This window comes from Henckelia pumila, chromosome 2 (genome assembly GCF_033568475.1).
Source record: "Henckelia pumila isolate YLH828 chromosome 2, ASM3356847v2, whole genome shotgun sequence".
Lineage (NCBI taxonomy): Eukaryota > Viridiplantae > Streptophyta > Magnoliopsida > Lamiales > Gesneriaceae > Henckelia > Henckelia pumila.
Window position 1 is genome coordinate 113,541,606 of NC_133121.1, and position 18,702 is coordinate 113,560,307.

Here is an 18,702-nt window from a genome sequence, read left to right on the forward strand (position 1 = left end):
TTACTAGATATTTCTCGTCCGATTGTTCCATTTGATGGTTTAATTTCGAACTAAAATCTTTGTTCGAATAATCAAAACATTTATGAACACCATTTGGCTTTTGTTACTAGAATCATGTTTAATGTAAGTCAAATCGAGCTTGAGTGGAGTATTGACATAGCTCAGACGTTAATAAAATAGGAAAAAAAAACCGTCCTTGCGTGATCGACAAGAAGGAAATAGCTCGGACAGGGAGGCTCCGATATTAGATGCAATTCAAATTATAGGAGTATGATTAATGGTCAATTTTTCTCGATCAACCAGTGCCTACAGTAGGAATGATATCAAGTTTACAAAGCAGATAACCAATGCACCAACTTGACAATACAAGGAAGTAACAATATGAGACCTTAAATATAAAATGTTCGGCATCTAACACCATTTCTTTACACGCAGTTGGTATCATAACTTGCAAGTCCTTGCAGCTCCGGACCTTCTAGGCGAGGATTGTTCTCGAAGCTGCAAGAAACAAGAAGGCCAAGGGATTTCATGAATAAGAAACCAAAGAAAGGTTAGGGAATGAAATATACAAGCACAAAATAATTTAAACAGATATATCATATATCAGATTATTTGTTGGTAGATAGATGCAAAGAGTGCGGCGATGGAATAAATAAAATGGATATGTATCTTACTTGTCCAAGGGGATGTGCTCGAATGGGCCAGAGGTAGGAATTGTGCCACACAAGTTATTGTTAGATACATCCCTGAAAAAACAAATGGAGATATATCAATCTCATCCTGGACTTGTTAAATGAGCCAGTGGGGCGTGTAGAAGCACAAATCATAAGCGCACTTACACAACTTTCAAGCTAGATACGTTAGCAAGTGCTCTTGGGATTGGTCCGTTTAGCTGATTGTCGTTCAGACGCCTGCAAGAGTACTTATTTACTTCAATGTTGTATAGGAAGTAGTCATGACTCATGAACTCACATGGGTATGCACAGTGCAAAGAAGAAAATAGAAGAGAAAGGAAGGGGTGGGTACTTAAATCCGCTGTTTATGATTGGTATATGAAAGTGAATCACACCATAAAATATACCAGCCTGCCAGGGAATGTTGGTGAATTCAATAGGTATGGAGAATCGAGGTCAAACTTACAAGAAGACGAGGGATTTCAATTTTCCCAATGATGGAGGGATTGTTCCTGAAATATTGTTGTTGTACAGATCCAAACTTATTAGGCCCTTCAGATTACCAAGCTCAGCTGGAATAGTACCTTGAATATTATTTTTGTAAAGTTCTCTGAAATATATTAAACGAAAAGAAAATAAAAGAAAGTTACATTTCCGTGTATTGTAAAATATAGTAAGCAATAGGTGATTAAACGCATAAATAAAGTAATGAAAGTGATAAACAAAATTTTGTTTTCATCTGATAAAACGAATAAATAGATGGTTAACGATGGGTAAAATCCTGTGCATGGAAGTGAAACAATGCACTGCCTAATAGCAAAACAAAGCATGAGTCGCATAATACTCGTAATACTCACAGATACTGGAGATGCTCAAGCTTCCCAAGCTCAGGCACAAGATGACCAGACAAATTTGAGTTGCCAAGGTCCCTGAAGAAACACCAAAAGAAAATGCTTGTGGTCAATAGACATCATAATACAAGTAAAAAAGTAAACTCTGTACACCATGTAACCAGAGAACTGTAATGTGATTTGCGGAAGAACAGTGTCTCATTTGTCAAAAGAAACACAACACCTAAACATAAATGGGAAGAAAAAGCAAGTCAGCGAATATTTTTCAGTTGATCTTTCTTCTCAGTCTGTACCACAATTGTGGACATGTGATACTAGAAACAGATTATGTTAAATCTGCAAAAAGATGATATAATTTTTCCATGTTCCACAACAGCTAGCAGTGGAATTACTCCCTTAGTTCTCAATCAAGATCAATGATGGAACTGTTATGTAACCTCCATGGATTATCAATCAGCCGCCCCACTTCCTCAAATAACAGCAAACGATAAAAAATCAAACTAAAATACAATCATATCTTTACTTGAATGCACCAAAAACATTAGAGAGAGTGCCAAACATAACATAATTCAACAAAAAGTTTGATGCAGAGATTTCCCAAGAATTATATCAAAATCAGTACTAGATTGTACTAATTCACACAAATAACACAGACAACCGATTTAAACTAGCAAAAAGCAAGCCAAATATCAAGCAGCGTACAACCCATTAAAAAAACCCTCCAATTCCAGAGAGAACACATAAGAGCATCAAGCACACATGACGACAAATCAAATCAATTATGGGGGATTTATATAAGCATACAGGCGGGTGACTTGGTTGTCTTGGTTGCAGGTGACATGGAACCAAGTACAAGGACACACGAGGTTCGGATCCCAGCTCAGTAGCACGTTATCCGGGTCGGCCAAGCTCCGGCGAAGTGCGTAAAGTGCGTCCCCTTCAGAATTCCCTTGCACCAGTGAAGCTGAAGCAATAGTTAGAGCGAGAGCGACAAAAACCCATAAATCCGTGAGACCCATGGTTTCAGATTGAACAAAGATTCAATTTTGGTTTTTGTTCCAAAACATAGAAATTTACAGAGTGCTATATAGGAAGAACGGAAGGTGAAAAGGTGGAGAATCCAATCAGTTTTAGAGAACAAAAGTTGGGTCCGCCAAGAAGATGAATATGTTGGTTATTTTCCTACAAAATCAATTAATATTAATGTATACTATGATTTCAGTATATTGCCTGATCTATTTCTTAAATGGAAATGAAATCAAGTTTTTTTTTTTTAAAAAAAATATTATCAATGCCATTATTTTAATAATTAAGCCAATTTATTTTGTTGAAGTCAAAATGACCAAATATGATGTGGAAAACGAGTGGTCGACACTTTTTAAATCAAACCCCTACGTTACTCATATTTGACTGGAGCCAAGTCAAAAACAAAAATTGGACTGCATATAGTCTATAATGAATTAGTTTAAAATTTAATGTTTCTGATAATATATTATATTTTTATTTTAAAAAAAAAACAAAAAACAAAATGATAATTTTACACTACCCAAAAAATATTAAAGTTATAAGAAAGATATAGATGCTGTAATATAGAATTAATGGTAGCAGTTAGTGGAGTATTGAAGTATGTTGTTGCTTTATCGATGGAGGACATTTTCCTTTTCTTTTCCATTCTTTTGTGGTTAGGAATACCAAATCCATATCCTTCTATATATATTTTTTTAATATAATATAATATATATATATATATATATATAATGGAATTGAAGTTGCATGATGAATAAAATATAACATTGGACGTGTTGAAATTAAGGTTCGTTATTCCATTGGCTTTATCATTATCATTTGCTTTTCCGCAACTCAAAAAGAAGTTGACTTGGACACAAATGATAAACCCAAGTAATAATGGATTTGTACATGGATTTGGTCTTGGACATGATAAATGAGTGGATCAAGCCCATAGACAAAAAGCCCAGACCAAGTACGTATATTATTTATTATATTTGTAATAAATTGTGATAAAAGTGAAACGTGGGGACACCGCGTGCGAACCGCGTAAAGAAAAATGGGAAATTACAATTGAGCCCCTGCGTGAATGCATCGCTAATTCATTGTGAGCCAAGGGCAAAGCGGGGAGAACGGCCCGGACACCTCGCTATCTATGTGTATATCTATCTATCTATAAAAAAAGCTTTTTGAAACGTATTAATTAATTACAAAATTAATAAATCTCTCTTTGCTTGTATTTCTTTCTTTAATTTAGCCGTAGCTGCTCTGCTGACATATATATATATATACATAGCCAATCGAAACAGCTCAATCTCATTTTCCACTCTCTCGCGTTGGTGTAGTTGTTTGTCGGATTCGAGATTGTGAAGGAAGGATTTGGAGGTGGAGAAATGGCGGATCAGTTGACAGATGACCAGATCTCTGAGTTCAAGGAGGCCTTCAGCCTCTTCGACAAGGATGGCGATGGTTCGATCATTTCGTTTTGTGCATTAATTATTGTATTCTGGTGCATGGATTGGTTTTTATGTTTGTGTGTCGTTTTTAGGTAGGGAAATTATAGGGGTGTGTGTGTTCTGTTTTTTTTTTTTTTTTTAATGTCGGATGTGCTTCTTCATTTATGGCATTTTTTCGGTTATGTTTATCAATTGATCTCCGGGTTTCTACATTGGCATTCCTTTTCATTTTAGTTTCGTTGGATTTTTAAACCAATGTTATGTGTGTAGGTTTTCATTTTTAAATTCCCGAGCTCTTTAGGTGTTATAGATTCAGATGGGTGTCAGGGGAATATCTTGTTAGCATGCGGGCTAATTTTGTTGAGCTTCCCTCATTAGGATTGTATGCTCGGGCAGGGGAAGGTAGATATGCAATGATGAAAAATCAAGCAGAAGAAAAATACATTGTATTGTATTGAATGATGCAAACATGTTACAACTGTTGTTTTCCAAATATACGAAAAACTGAACAAGCAAATGCTACTTAATTACTGGTTTTACTTATGTATTACTATGTATTCTTTTGTGAGGGGAAGGATCGATCTTGCCAGTTATTTCTCGTATTTTTTGGTAACATGTTTGCGTGGTATGGATTGCCTCATTAGTCCTCATCATGTAAAACCATTGGTTGATTGTTTTTGGTATGCAATGATGCATTGGAAAAAGTTTCTTGTGATTGTCGTTTCATATGATGAATGGTTTGTGTTTTGATTTATGATTGCTATTTGTTTCACCTCATTGGTTTGGTTGGTTTTAAAGATATGAAGAAGCTACGACCTCACATGTGAGGTATCCCAGCATTTACATACCATTAATCATAGTCGACACCTAATGCAGGTTGCATAACAACCAAGGAGCTTGGCACGGTCATGAGATCTTTGGGGCAGAATCCAACGGAGGCCGAGCTCCAAGACATGATTAACGAGGTTGATGCCGATGGTAATGGAACCATCGACTTTCCCGAGTTCTTGAATCTCATGGCCCGGAAAATGAAGGACACTGACTCTGAGGAGGAACTGAAAGAGGCTTTTCGTGTCTTTGACAAAGATCAAAATGGTTTTATCTCTGCTGCTGAACTGCGTCATGTGATGACAAATCTTGGCGAGAAGCTAACCGATGACGAGGTTGATGAGATGATTCGAGAGGCAGATGTTGATGGAGATGGGCAAATTAACTATGAAGAGTTTGTCAAGGTGATGATGGCCAAGTAATGTTCCGACCACTAGTAAATTATTACTATATTATATGAGTATAAAATTGGGGATAATATCTAGAGAAGAAGAGGGAGCAGAGAAGGGTTGACTAGCGTAATGCTTTCCTAGTTCCGTTCTTCATCGTTTCTTTTATGGTTTTCAAGCTTTTGACGATGTTTGTGGCCTGTTGTCTTTTGGTGGTGGTGATGAAATCTTCATTTCATTTTGATGTATTTTGTGACTCTTTTGAAGCACTGTTTAGTCTATTTTAGGGGAATGTATGCTAAATCAATTCAAGTTCGCCCCATTTTCGTAAATTGTTCAGCATCTGTTAAATTTTTTTTCCCCCATATGTTTTAGTTTTGAATTCATGTCATCTACTAGTGTACGATTGAGATTGCATTTTGGCACAAAAAAAAGTAAATCATATCGAAAGATATAAAAAACAACCAAGTCGTACATATATTTTTTCGGCAAGAATTAGTGAATTCATGGTCGCTGTATCCTTATTTTTCAAATGCGACTACTGCAATTAATTAGAAATTAAAAGAAACTAAACCCGTCCGAGAAGTAAAAATAAATCATGCACAAAGAACAAGCAGCTCAATAACCAGCGGAGTAAACAAAGTAATCCATAATTATCAGACATCACTCCAAACAGTTCAACAGAAAACATCCACGGGAGCTTTATAATCTCTTCAAGCTCTTCTTTCTGGCATCCATAATCTTCTTCTTGTCGGCCGGAACTTTATTCATCCCAGATTCTTTCTTTTGCGTTGCTGGAGCCGCTGTTGATTCGCCAACTCCAGTACCATTTGATGAAGTTATGACAGATGGAAGATCTTGCACATTTCCTGGTTTAGGGGTCAACGGATAAGGTGTGACAATACCTGATACAGTATTTTTCGGGTCCACGCCCTTCAGTGAAGAATTCGTCTGGTCCATGTTCTTGGTGGTGGACTCAGACACGGTTCCGCTCCTGGATTTTGGCTTTGGTTTCAGAGCGTGTAGTCCGGTGTAAAGCCTGTTGATTTAACGGTTATTCAATGCGTATAGCGTCTACTATATCACAAAACCAGAAAGATAAAGAATCATCTAAACATATGATGTAGGCTATAGCCTATAAAGTGATGAACACTGTAAATATCATCTCAGTGATTGAAAATAAGACTGAACCAAGACGCCTGCCTATCTGAAATATAATATCATTTCCTTTTTCTGTATATCTTTGGTTTTCTCACTCAATCACCTTGCACTCTTTGTCAGTGGATTATTCAAGTCTTGGCTGGATTTAGTAGTTTTCATACAACATCGAATGCAAGGAAAATAACTCCCAACTTTATCTAATCTAGTTCTATTTAACATGATTTTGTTCTTTTTTTTTTTTTTTTTTTGGAAAAGATTAGATGTCACACAAAGCACTCCAACTTAATGGTTCCATTATCATGAGAAAGATACAAAAGTTACATCCCACAAACTCAGCAGCATAAGCAATCATGTCTGAATAAGGCAGTTTAATGATACAAAATTTACCTTGCATATTTGGCGTACTCATCATAATTATCAATCAGCATCTTGCCAGCTTGTTCGTTTAAAGCTGATTCAGGGAAGGGTTCGATCAACAAGCATCTGATAACCTAAGTTAGTGACATCAACGTAAATTATGACAAAGTTACAAAGATCAGCAAGGTGAAACAATGCATGATTCACTATGGCACTTGCTTGAAGAACATGTAAGTGATGTAACAAAATTGACTGAACTTACAGTTAATACATGCCGTAAACTAAGAGTTGGGTTCCAATCTTTCTTCAGAGCATTAACACATATTTCACCGTTGGTGGCAATGTTTGGGTGAAAAATTTTGGTCAAAAAATAGCCTGAAAGGAAAAGAAAATTAGATAAATTCAATGGTTTGTAGTATATCACGCACAAAATGCTATTAAAATTGAAGAACACACAATTACCTTCGACCAAAATGGAATTTTACAACTGAAAATATGGTAATCATAGTTGGAACCGGGTTATCTACGTGGAATTTGTGTTAAGTGAACCAGAAAACAAACCTTTAGGAGGGGACTGTGGAAAATCATGGGACAAAATCAACTTCATGCGAAAAACTCCATTTTCATATGGTGTCCCAGCTGCAACGTTACAGATTGTTATTCACAAAGGAAATAATCTCTCATGCGAAAAAAGAAAATGGCAAAATAACACTTGATTATTACCTGGGCCTTCAATGTCAGCATTTATGACTGAAAAATTATCATCATTCACACCAACTTTAATGCCTTCTGGGGGGGTTTCATCAAGATTTTTCAGTTCCTTTGCCAATTGTTTTATGACGTTTGGTGGTAGATTTTCATTGGTTGCCTAGACCATATTGAGTATTCACAAAATGAAAGAATTGTAAGAACATTGAACCATTTTCAATCTCTCTGGCGCTTTCTAATGTAGTAGCTGATTCATCTTCTTTGTCAACTAGTGTTAAAACTTCATTTAAAGATAAATGATATCTAGACATGAATCGTGACTTGAATGGATCAGAAACACTTCACACTTGTAAAATCAATATCTCTCAAACTGCTTCCCAACCATACACAGTTTCAAAAAGCATAACACTTTTTCTATACCCATATAAAAAGGAAGAGGCAGAGTTAAATACATAATAGTAGCGTTACCATAGCAGGTTGCTTTGGAGCAAAAAGTTCTCTCTTGATTTGTCTGGCAAGAATAAGTGCTCTTAGATTGTTTTACGCAACTAGTGTGGTTTACTGTTTGTCGGTCTGAAAATCTAACCGCAAAAAAGGATCCTGCAAATTGATAAGATAAAAAGATACAAAATTAGACAAACAAAAAATCTGGATTTTGGGTTAATCAATTTATCAATCCTGGCTAATTCCAAAGTCCAAACTACCTTGGCCCGAAAATAAGATCCCTTCCAGTTCCACCTGTCACCCTCAAACCATTAATCATAAATGAAAGTTTAAAACAGGGATTTGACATACCAATTATACATTTCACGAATACAATTCATCTATTGAGTATCTCTGAAAGACTGAAACTGCTGTCAAGAATGCCACACAGTACATTTCGAATATTTTTCTATTGAGTCTTGTCTTTTAGAAACAGGAAACGTCGCGCAGAGTTCTATTGATCGAGAAAGATCATAAAGTCCCAAGGTATGGAATCCCAGAAAGAGGCTAGCAGTAGTGTGGCCATTTACTCCATTGATTGAAATAGAAAATTTTGGAACCAATTCATAATACAATTTTGAATTATAAAAATCTAAAATGCCAGGCCACGGATCTAAACGAAGCTAGCCAAATTTATAAAACTCTACATGTGAATCACTGGAAACGCACATTATTTCTGTTTCCATAGAAAAACCGAAACTAAATCAAATCACTCCAAAAAAAGATCACAAATTCCAATTCACAATTACTTCCATGAAACCCACAATTGCACACATAAATAAAATCAAACAGTTCGAAAACAACAAAAAATCTAGTTTAAAGAAACACAAAAATGCAGATAAAAAATCAAACTTTTGGTCGAAATGGAAAGAAACCTGAGAGTGATGTCAAGAAAGCGATACGCTTGATTTCTTCTTTGGATTTCGCTTTCTTTGATAAACGGTAGAATCAAACCCCGCAAATCCCACAGCTATACTTGAGACAGCGATTTCTTGCAGAGGATTTAGCAAGAAGAGGAGGGGATGAGAGAGAGAGAGGAGATCTGTTGATTAAAGGTGGTGCACTCGGTTTGAATTGTAACGTTACAATTGCTTATAAATTGAAATATTTATTTTATTAAAAATAAAAACTATGAATCGATTCAAAATAAAATTTTGTTAGCTTTTGATGATAACTAAAGATAATTCAAAATTATATAGAGCAATCCTCCATTTAAATAAATAAATATTTGATATTAAAAATACACATAATAAGGTAGGTTGTTTAATTATAATAGTATTCAGATACATCCCTCATAGTTGTTGGTTGAGCCATTATTTGGGCTACCAAAAAACAAAAACCAAAAACCGAAAAATGAATCATTATTGAAGCATGGATATACAATAATACATTTTGTTACGGGGTGAAATTAAATGGTTACTACAAGTCAATTTTTTTATACATATTAATTTATTTATATTTAATTTAATAATGTGTGGGTAAGAAACGAGGTGTCGGCAAAAGATCCAGCTTGTCATTTCATTTTAACTTCATATTGCGAATAAATATTTTGTACTTCATATTGCGAATAAATATTTTGTACTAAATTGTTCCTGTTATAAATTTAATAATAAAAGAGGGAGGAAAAGAAAATAGAGAGAAAAGTGAGTTTCAAGAATGAAACAAAACTGTTTCATTCATAATTGAGAACTCATGTTTATAGGGTACAATTACAAGATACAAATATGTAGATAGATAAGATTGAGATATCTATCTTAACCAAAAATCTATATTGATAATCATCTATATTCAATATCATATCATAACACTCCCCCTTAGATGATTATTTCCGTTTGGCAAGATGGGTTGCTTGGAAACTTCATGAAAACTCAAATGTTGCCTCGTTAAAATCTTGTCAGTAAAACTCAGTGGGATAAAAACCTGAGCGAATGAAAAAGAGTACAACAATTGATATTTCATCTTGGATGTTTTTTGAAGACGGATGTGTCTCGTTAAAACCTTACTAGAAAAAACCCAATGAGATAAAAATCCAGTGAAGGAAAAAGAGTACAACATCTTTTGCTTCTTGTTGACTGCCTCATCAAAAACCTTGTTATAAAATATAACTTAGAAAAATCATAAACAAGGTCATAAGAATTACTCCCCCTATTGCAAGTATCAGTTGAAATCTTTAAGTCGTTGCCCGATATTGAATTTTTTTTTTCTCAAAGATTGATATCGGCAATGCCCATATGAAAAGATTCGCCACATTATCTTCGATTGATGCTTATATAAAGTATTTCAGGACTAAAAATCTTTTGATCATTTAAATGACCAAACATTCATTAATTGATATAATATATCCATATAAATGTATTTCAGTACTTTGTTGTGTACTATGATTAATTAACATATATTCCTTCTGGGAAATATCGGATATATGGCTCAAAAGAAAACTTCATATATTGCAAATTTTCATCTAATGTTTATATTTCAAATACTTGACAGCTTTAGTAAACTCTTCTGAAGTACTAAGCCGATTGTATTACATGTGTCTGGATTATTATTATTTTTAATCCATTTATTGACTTATGTAGCTTTATCGAAAATATAGTCATGAGGTTGAATATAAGGTGATTTGACGCTTAAAATCTTTAGAGATTTTTCAAATCATATAAATACTTAGTCAACACAATCATGACAATATAACTAGTTTCTCATAGTAAACTCCAAGTCTTTATGAAAAACTTCATGCTACAAGAGAGATTTACATTTTATGATATTCACATCCCTTTGTCGTATGAAAACTCATTGATATCATATTGAGATGCCATAAGCATTCTTCAAGAACAATGTTATTTTTATTTTATTTAATCGATCCTTTTTCAAATCACTTCTTCTGGAGTTTTTGATCTTTTTGTTTCTTATATCTTTTTCTCTCAAGATACAATATATTTGAACTAATTGGTCGACCAAGCTTCTGGCATATTTCAAAGTTACTTGCAAGTAAGATGGTCCTACAGGGACATTGATGTCATAATTTTCAGATACATGAACCTCTTCTGGGGTTTTACTATTATTTATGTCATGATCTCTTCAAGACGGTCAGCCTCCTTAATTTGGCATTTTAGTTATTTTCCATTCTTTTAAGTAGGGGTTATTGGTTTAGATTTAAAACCAATTAGAAAGCGAGAAAACAAAAATTGTTCAACTCGAACAATTACAATAGCTAATATATCTCATTACATCATACGATGTATTTTAAAACTAAACTCTGAACATCGGGTTCATTTTATAGTTTAAAGACAATACATTTTCATTGATATATATTTAGCTTATATGTTCCTCCCCCTCAATGTTGGAAAACATTGCTTAACTTAAGCAAAAATTGAGAAATCGCGTCATAAAATCTCATTGTTTTTTTTATTCGAAATACTAAATCATAAGAATCAAAGTATTTCCAACATGTCTTCAGTCTCTTCGGGAGATTTCTTGTAGTGCATTTAATGCATAATCAATAACTTTTAACCCATAAAACTTGGCTCAAAATCAAAAATTAATAATAATTAGTTGGCATAATATTTACAATATTTACTGCAGAAAACATATCACATCCCAAAATATGACGCATTATTTTCAACATCTATGGTCTATTAGTTGATTGGAGGCATTTGATAATTAATCAACTAAACCATTTTTACTGATTGTATATTCTGGAAATTATTCTCAGTAAATATATTCGCAAACATCAGGTTGCGAGTCATGGACACACGTTTATAATTACTTTTCATTCCAAAAAATATAGGGATTCGGTCCCAATTGAGCTATTGATAGCTATACTATTAACACATAAGAATTATTGAATTAATGCTAGAATCCTCTGGTTCTTTGGTTCAAGAATCACCTTATTTATCAATTCAAGAACTTCTGGTTAATTGGATAATACCCTTGTATACTATCAATAATTTATTATATAATTAGGATGTCAAAACCAATCAAATATGCCACACTATGAAAGTATTTGTATCAATATGTTTTATCGGTATGTAAACTTCTAGTTTGCGATACCAAATTTAAGTCTATGCCATCAACAAACTTTTATTTACGATATTAATAAACTTCATGTTTACAATATCAGTAAATTAAAATGTCAATATCCTCTTGGTTTATTCTGATGTCTATTTTATCATACTGACATTGATATAATACTATTTTTGAGAAATTGAGTTTGTGTACCACTCAATTTTATTTTGATATCTACTAGATCAAATGTCTTGATATTATATTTATTTATGAGACATAAGAACAATATTCATTATTAACAATAATGTCTTGTTTTTCTTTAAGAAAATTAACTCTTCTAGATCAATTTTGTAATGATATACTATATTGAGTGAATATTGTCTTTGGATTCCAAAAACTCAAATACTATCAAACACATTTTCATGATAACCAAATGATCTTCTGGATCTTTAATATATCTATGTTAAGTTATTTTGAAAACATAATTTGGGTAGCAATCAATTTCCTCCACAAATTATGTATCATGTTTGATAGAGATCCTTTTAACGTATTTCATGTATGATTTAGTAACTTCTTATACCTCATATGTCGAATATAAATATCGACTCATTTGAGTCCTTATATCTTAATTCACTGCGGGTGAATTAGTATTTCTTTGAAATGACAAAACTTTAATGATCTTCTGAATCATTTAATAAATCCATTTAGGTTAGGATGAAAATATTATTTTGGGTATGTAACAATTGCCCCACAAATTTATTTCATTGAAACCTGTAAAATCTTTTAACGTACTTCAGGTACGCTATTCTATAAATAGGGATATGATAAATCAATGTACATCTAGTACAATATTTGATTACGATATTTTTTATTTATTTATCGTACTACATGTATGAATATTTTTTTTTAGAATACTTGAAACATACAGTTTCTAAATATTCATGCCGATATTTTGTAATCTTTATATATTCCACTTCTAGTGAAATAAAAAAATCATATTTCTTGAAAATTTAATCTACACATGACACAACATATAAACTACGCTCATTCACTTCAGGGAATGAATCACATCAATCAGGCGACTTTCAATATTAATTGCTCTTTATTTACTAATCTATTGTTAATTATAGATCAATATTTTTCTGAAATATTGACAAAATATATTGACAAAATTTTAATCTCAAACAATATTCTTCAAGAATTTTGATAAATATATCGGGAGTACTACATTTAATATTCTTCGAAAATATTAACAAATTTTAAATCATTGATCAATATTCTTCCAAGATATATCAATAGATTTTGCATATTAGTTCAATATTCTTCAAGAATATTGATAAAGTTTAAATCAATATTTTTGATAATATTATGCATATTCTATTTTTCATCAATATTTTTCATGAAAATTGATATATACTAGATCGTGTATCAATATTCTGCAGAAACATTGATAAATCTTTAGATTTTATATCAATATTCTACATGAATATATATAGACATCTTTATCGATTTTATTCATGATTAATGATAAACCTAATCAATAATTTTCAAAAATATTGATAGATTATTTATCTTATATCAATATTCTTCATGAATATTGATAGATCTTATATCGATATAAATCTTATGAATTATACTGCTTCTGGAGCATAATTGAATATATAAATAAATATTTATTACAATATACGTTCATCGAGAAAACAACATAAATATATATTTATAATTCACAATAAATCAATATTCTTCGAGAATATTAACAGATTTGTATGTTGTTTTAATATTCTTCGAGAACATTAACAAATCTTATGCACTATATCATTAAATTTAAGAATATTGATAAAATTATTTTTTACTGTGCATCAATATCCTTCAGAATTATTTAAATTCAATAATCAATATCTTCAAGATATTGAAAATTTTTAGATGATATATCATTTATCGATACAAATCTTAATCAATATTCTTCAGGATTGTTGCTAGATTTAAAATCAATATTCTTCAGGAAATATTTAGATATAAAATCAATATTTTTCAGAAATATTGATAGATTTTCGATCTTTGATAAATATTCGTCGCGAATACAGATAGATCTCATATCAATAATATTCTGGAATATTGAGAGATCTGATGTAAAGAGCAATAGTTTTCGGAAAATATTGGTAAATAATATAATACTTCTTCGAGAGTAATCAATAAATATATATCTATAATCAAATTAATATTCTCCTGGAATATTTTTTTTGATATTAGATCTAATATCAATATTTTCAAAAATATTTTTCTTCAGGAATATTGAAATATATTTGATTATAAATCTTATAGATATCATATTTGATATTTACATTCTTCAGAAAAATTTATCATTCTAGATCTTTAATCAATATTCTGCAAGAATATTGAAGATTATTAGATTTCAGATCTTAAATCATAGATCTGGCTAGATAGTCAATACAAATTTATGGTATGCTACATGCATCAACATGAAACTAATTTTTTTTTTTTTTTTTTTTTTTTTTGCAATTTCAAAAGCATGCAATAACATAAACAAAAAGTTGTGTTGCTTCAAGAAAATTAACACAAAATTATAAATTGTGCTACTTCTGGAGCATCAATGTCTATATATAATAAATATGATATTTTCAATAATATGTTGTGCTCTTCATGAGAACAATTAAAATATAAAGCATTCGTACTGATAACGTGTTATAAATTTAATAATGAAAGAGAGAGAAGAAGAGAATATAGAGAAAAGTGAGTTCCGAGAATGACTCAGAACTGTTTCATTCATAACTGAGAACTCCTATTTATAGGGTACAATTACAAGATACAAATATGTAAATAGATAAGATTGAGATATCTATCTTAACCAAAAATCTATCTTGATAATTATCTATATTCAATATCATATCATAATAGTTCCCATTTTAAAGTATTTATCGCGGCTCCTCAGCTTTTGCCTTGGGTAATTTCTTGAATTTGTTTCTTTTCCTTCGGTAGTTAATTTTCTTTAATAAATTTGTGAGATTACCGTGAAATTTTTTTAATAAATTTGTGAGACTGTAAGCAAAAAAAATTATTTTATTTGTTGGTTTCACGATACAAGGATGATGATGAATTCAAGTGAAACATTGATTTTTCAATCATAAAAGGAAAACAAGTTAAAAAATTAAATAATATTTTGTTGAATATCAATCAATCGAAGCTTTGAATAGTGGGCTAAATTATTTTTCTATTTAAAAAAAAAAAAATTGAAGCGGAGACATTACAACTTCGCTCGTCTTCACAGTTAGTTGGTGGTAATACCTAGCTAGCTCTTGATTAATTTTTTATTGGAAAAATAAATAGTCGAGGACATATTGTCCTAAACTATATTTTTTATTTTTAATAAGCTCTTCTTTATTTTCTTGCTATTTTAAAGATATAATTTCTTCTCCCCTTTTTTGTAAGATAAAATTTTTGGAGGAATTTTCTTTTCCACGATTAATGTTATCATTATTAAAGCAAGAGAGAGAAAAATAATTACAGGTCCCATCCCAGACACAAAAACATATAATTATTTCATCATCTAAATAATTCAGTTCAATCTTAAAATAATATTATATTGATCCATCGCTTTCGGATAAAGTCTATGTCAATTATGATCAATAATTTAGAGTAATATGGCTGACCACACACAACACAAGCACACTATATATGCTATTTCAATAAATTATCACAAAATTAAGGAAACCTTTTTTTCTTTCACTTGACAAAATCAGTGATTTTAGCATCCAATTGAAACCAATAATCGATATTTGATAATTTAAGTGGGCTTCAGACCCAAAAAAACTGCGGTATGTGGGCCTCAAATACATGTGAGTTAAATTATTCCCTGCTGATGGGCCGTCAGAGAGTCAGCTTCCCAACTAGCCGTTGCCCAGCTGAAATGGTATGTAGTGACAGCTATATCATCTTGATTTTTATTTATTTTTTTAAACCAAAATAACAACAACAACAACAACAATAATAATAATAATAATAATAATAAAATAGGAATACAAAAGTGGCATATATTATTGTCAGGTCTAACGGAAAAGCTGGTAGTATGGACACCAATATTCTACGTACCAACTTTTTAATACATGTATGTATGTATCATGTTCCTTTGTTTCGTATGATTGAGTTATAATTGATTGTTATTTTAATTTCTCCCCTCTAATTAATCATTCAGGCTTCCCCTTTTTGCACTTTGATTCAAACATTCGAATTCTAATTTCTTTAGGTTCAAATTGTCTTCGTTCATGCATGATTCCTCAACCGAATCTTTCTTTTCCCCCCTGCTGCATGCCAGTGCCGGACCTGAGTTTTTTGATGCCCGAGGCGATCAAAAAAACAATGATGCCCTTAAAACTTAACATTCATGTATATTTTTTTATCGATGAATATGATAGTATAAATAACATTACTTCTACAAATAAAATTAAAAATAAATAAAAATATGTCATAAACAAATACTAATAAAACCAAGATCATCCAAATAAAATGTGAAATTCATGTTTTGAACTAGTATATATTCACTTGAATTTGATCGTTTCTTAGTTTTGGAAGCGAAAATATTGATTAATTCTGCTATCAACATTTTTTTATTGATTGATGCATAGTCAAATCATTTATCTTTCATATAACATAGTTGATCGGAGATGAGTTTCGCACAACTTCAACTTGAAAAACCCTCTTTCGATAAATATAACTTTCAATGGATCACAAAAATTATGCAATCAAGTGTTAAAAAATATCCTGAAACGAATCGATAAATAGATCAAGTGAAGTGAAATTTCAAGTTTTTATCACACGCTCAATCCATTAATTATTATTAATGAAATGAGATCATGAATTAATTATATAATATAATAGTAATTTTTTAAAATTTGGTGCCCCCAAAGTTTTGAGGCCTGAGGCACATGCCTCAAAATTAGAACTAAAGGTCCGGGCCTGCTCCATGGGGCATTTAAATATATAGGCTCGGTCTTGTTTTTTTTTTAAGTCAAAGGGACTCGCGTGTTTTTTTTAAAGTCAAAGGAACTCATTTAATGTACTGTCTTAGTTGGCCCTTAAATATGCGTCTTAATTTCTTAAGTGGTGCCAGCTCAGATTAGTTAATGGTTAGGTAATCCTTTATCTCGACCATATACTCGTGGGGCCTGTTTTTTTTTTTTGTTTTTTTGTGCGTATTCCCCTGCTGTGCAAACGCAGCTCCTTTTCTACCGGGACCCCCCTTTCTCCGACCAAAATATTCTCAGAAACTTCCTTCCAACTGGATCACTCTGCTTTAAAGTCCCACACCTGTACCAAACAAACTCTTTCCCTTGTTTTATCCCTCGTATTTTCCAAGAGGGAACAAAAAGTAAGCAATATCATTAATGCTCCAAATCTGCCCCCTTTATTTTATTTCTGTTATGTTAAATGACATTTATCTTTTATTTTTCAGTGTATATGTTTTACAATGATGTCTTTAATGCTAACTGTTTAATAAATATTTGTATCGACTCTAGTAGTAACTATATTGTTGTTGGATCGGGGAAGAAATTTGAGTGGTTTACATTTGGTCGACCGACATAGGCTATTGCTCGACTGTCTCTTTGTAACGTCGACCGAGGAAGAATGCATTTTGTAAAGTCATACCGACCGTAATCTCGACTGCTATTTCATGAATCTCTACCGACTTATTGTAATGATCGACCGACTTTTTGTAGTGCCGGCTGGTGTAGAATGCAATGGTTTAGTCAACCTGACCGTTTGCATATAATTAGTACGATTTATACCCTCCAATATCGACTGATTTTTGAATCATTTCGACTGCTCTTTCAAGCATATAGACTGCACTACAAGACTTTAAGTAGTTTCCACCATTGGCATAATATTATTTCGACCATTATTATGAAATCTCGGTTGATATGTAAAGCACGACGACCTTTTGGACATGACAATGTCGTCTTCGTAATTCAAATAAAATTTGTTAAAACGCATGTGTATTTATTTTTTCTTTTTGAAAGTTGCTTATGCTTAATCTAATTATTTTTATAGGTTATGACAATCAGTAATGTTGTCCTTCAATGTAATGGAAAGTGGATACGAGATGAGCACAATGTTTTCAAATGGTCTTCACATGAAAGTTGTTAATGGGATTTAATCACAGTGGACGATGAGACATGCAATTTTGAATCTTTTAAGAATGAGGTTGTTAACATTCTGGATTTGGCATGTGATATTAACAGAACCAAATTCAGCTATTTGCCGATTGTTCCTAATTTCCATCCTCCTTCCTTTTATATTAAGGATGATAGAACTCTGCGTGCGTACCTTTACTTTGGTGCCCCAGACAAGAGACCTGTGCTGAATGTTATGGTGGAAGAAGAGGAAGTGAACGTTGGACTGGAAAACGAGGTGCATGCATTTGAAAACACTCAGCACCTCAGTAATAATAGCATGACATTTATTAACATCGCTAATTTTGAACAATCATTTGATGTTTGTGACAGATCGATGGATGAAAATGTTGGGGGGATCAATCGTACTGGGAGGAATTTGTTGTTAGATGGAGATGATACATGTGGCAATTGTAAATTCGCTGATTGTGGTAGATCATGCAATGAAATGCGGGGTCTTGATGGTGAAGACGAGGATCGTGACAGATCGATGGATGTAAATGTTGGGGGGTTGAATCGTAATGACGAATACTTCGATGGAGATTTTGTCATTCCTAACGAGAATGATAAGGAAACAACTGAGAATATCAACATGTCTTGTC

At 32.2% G+C, this 18,702-nt stretch overlaps 3 protein-coding genes across 4 annotated transcripts; 1 reads left to right on the forward strand and 2 right to left on the reverse strand.

The window, feature by feature from the left end:
* Positions 1 to 244: 244 nt before the first annotated feature.
* LOC140883446 (leucine-rich repeat protein 1-like) lies at positions 245 to 2,753 on the reverse strand. The gene is made up of 6 exons (XM_073289912.1): positions 2,330 to 2,753; positions 1,532 to 1,603; positions 1,141 to 1,284; positions 840 to 911; positions 675 to 746; positions 245 to 498 (listed from the first exon to the last, which is right to left on the reverse strand). Exons 1-6 carry the CDS (start codon positions 2,542 to 2,544, stop codon positions 426 to 428), a joined length of 648 nt encoding a protein of 215 aa, XP_073146013.1. The 5' UTR covers positions 2,545 to 2,753; the 3' UTR covers positions 245 to 425.
* A 998-nt stretch (positions 2,754 to 3,751) lies between these two features.
* Positions 3,752 to 5,569, forward strand: LOC140883447 (calmodulin-7-like). The gene is made up of 2 exons (XM_073289913.1): positions 3,752 to 4,000; positions 4,864 to 5,569. Exons 1-2 carry the CDS (start codon positions 3,925 to 3,927, stop codon positions 5,235 to 5,237), a joined length of 450 nt encoding a protein of 149 aa, XP_073146014.1. The 5' UTR covers positions 3,752 to 3,924; the 3' UTR covers positions 5,238 to 5,569.
* Positions 5,375 to 8,962, reverse strand: LOC140883445 (ubiquitin-conjugating enzyme E2 22-like). 2 transcript variants are annotated; one of them, XM_073289911.1, is made up of 8 exons: positions 8,789 to 8,962; positions 8,135 to 8,168; positions 7,899 to 8,030; positions 7,446 to 7,590; positions 7,284 to 7,361; positions 6,985 to 7,097; positions 6,753 to 6,856; positions 5,375 to 6,243 (listed from the first exon to the last, which is right to left on the reverse strand). In XM_073289911.1, exons 3-8 carry the CDS (start codon positions 7,899 to 7,901, stop codon positions 5,907 to 5,909), a joined length of 780 nt encoding a protein of 259 aa, XP_073146012.1. In that variant the 5' UTR covers positions 7,902 to 8,030; positions 8,135 to 8,168; positions 8,789 to 8,962; the 3' UTR covers positions 5,375 to 5,906. The 2 variants fall into 2 exon arrangements, with proteins under 2 accessions (XP_073146012.1, XP_073146011.1); XM_073289910.1 differs by lacking the exon at positions 8,135 to 8,168.
* Positions 8,963 to 18,702: the final 9,740 nt, after the last annotated feature.

Excerpts from the sequence above, each read along its gene's own strand:
- LOC140883445 (XM_073289910.1), bottom strand. Across the intron at positions 7,362-7,445 it reads TGCTGACATTGAAGGCCCAG|CTGGGACACCATATGAAAAT; the intron begins GTAATAATCAAG and ends GTAACGTTGCAG. Across the intron at positions 6,244-6,752 it reads GAGTACGCCAAATATGCAAG|GCTTTACACCGGACTACACG; the intron begins GTAAATTTTGTA and ends TTAAATCAACAG.
- LOC140883447 (XM_073289913.1), top strand. The coding sequence starts at position 3,925 with ATGGCGGATCAGTTGACAGATGACCAGATCTCTGAGTTCAAGGAGGCC. Across the intron at positions 4,001-4,863 it reads CTTCGACAAGGATGGCGATG|GTTGCATAACAACCAAGGAG; the intron begins GTTCGATCATTT and ends CACCTAATGCAG.
- LOC140883446 (XM_073289912.1), bottom strand. The coding sequence starts at position 2,544 with ATGGGTCTCACGGATTTATGGGTTTTTGTCGCTCTCGCTCTAACTATT. Across the intron at positions 912-1,140 it reads TTGAAATCCCTCGTCTTCTT|GCGTCTGAACGACAATCAGC; the intron begins GTAAGTTTGACC and ends GTACTCTTGCAG. Across the intron at positions 747-839 it reads GTATCTAGCTTGAAAGTTGT|GGATGTATCTAACAATAACT; the intron begins GTAAGTGCGCTT and ends TTGTTTTTTCAG.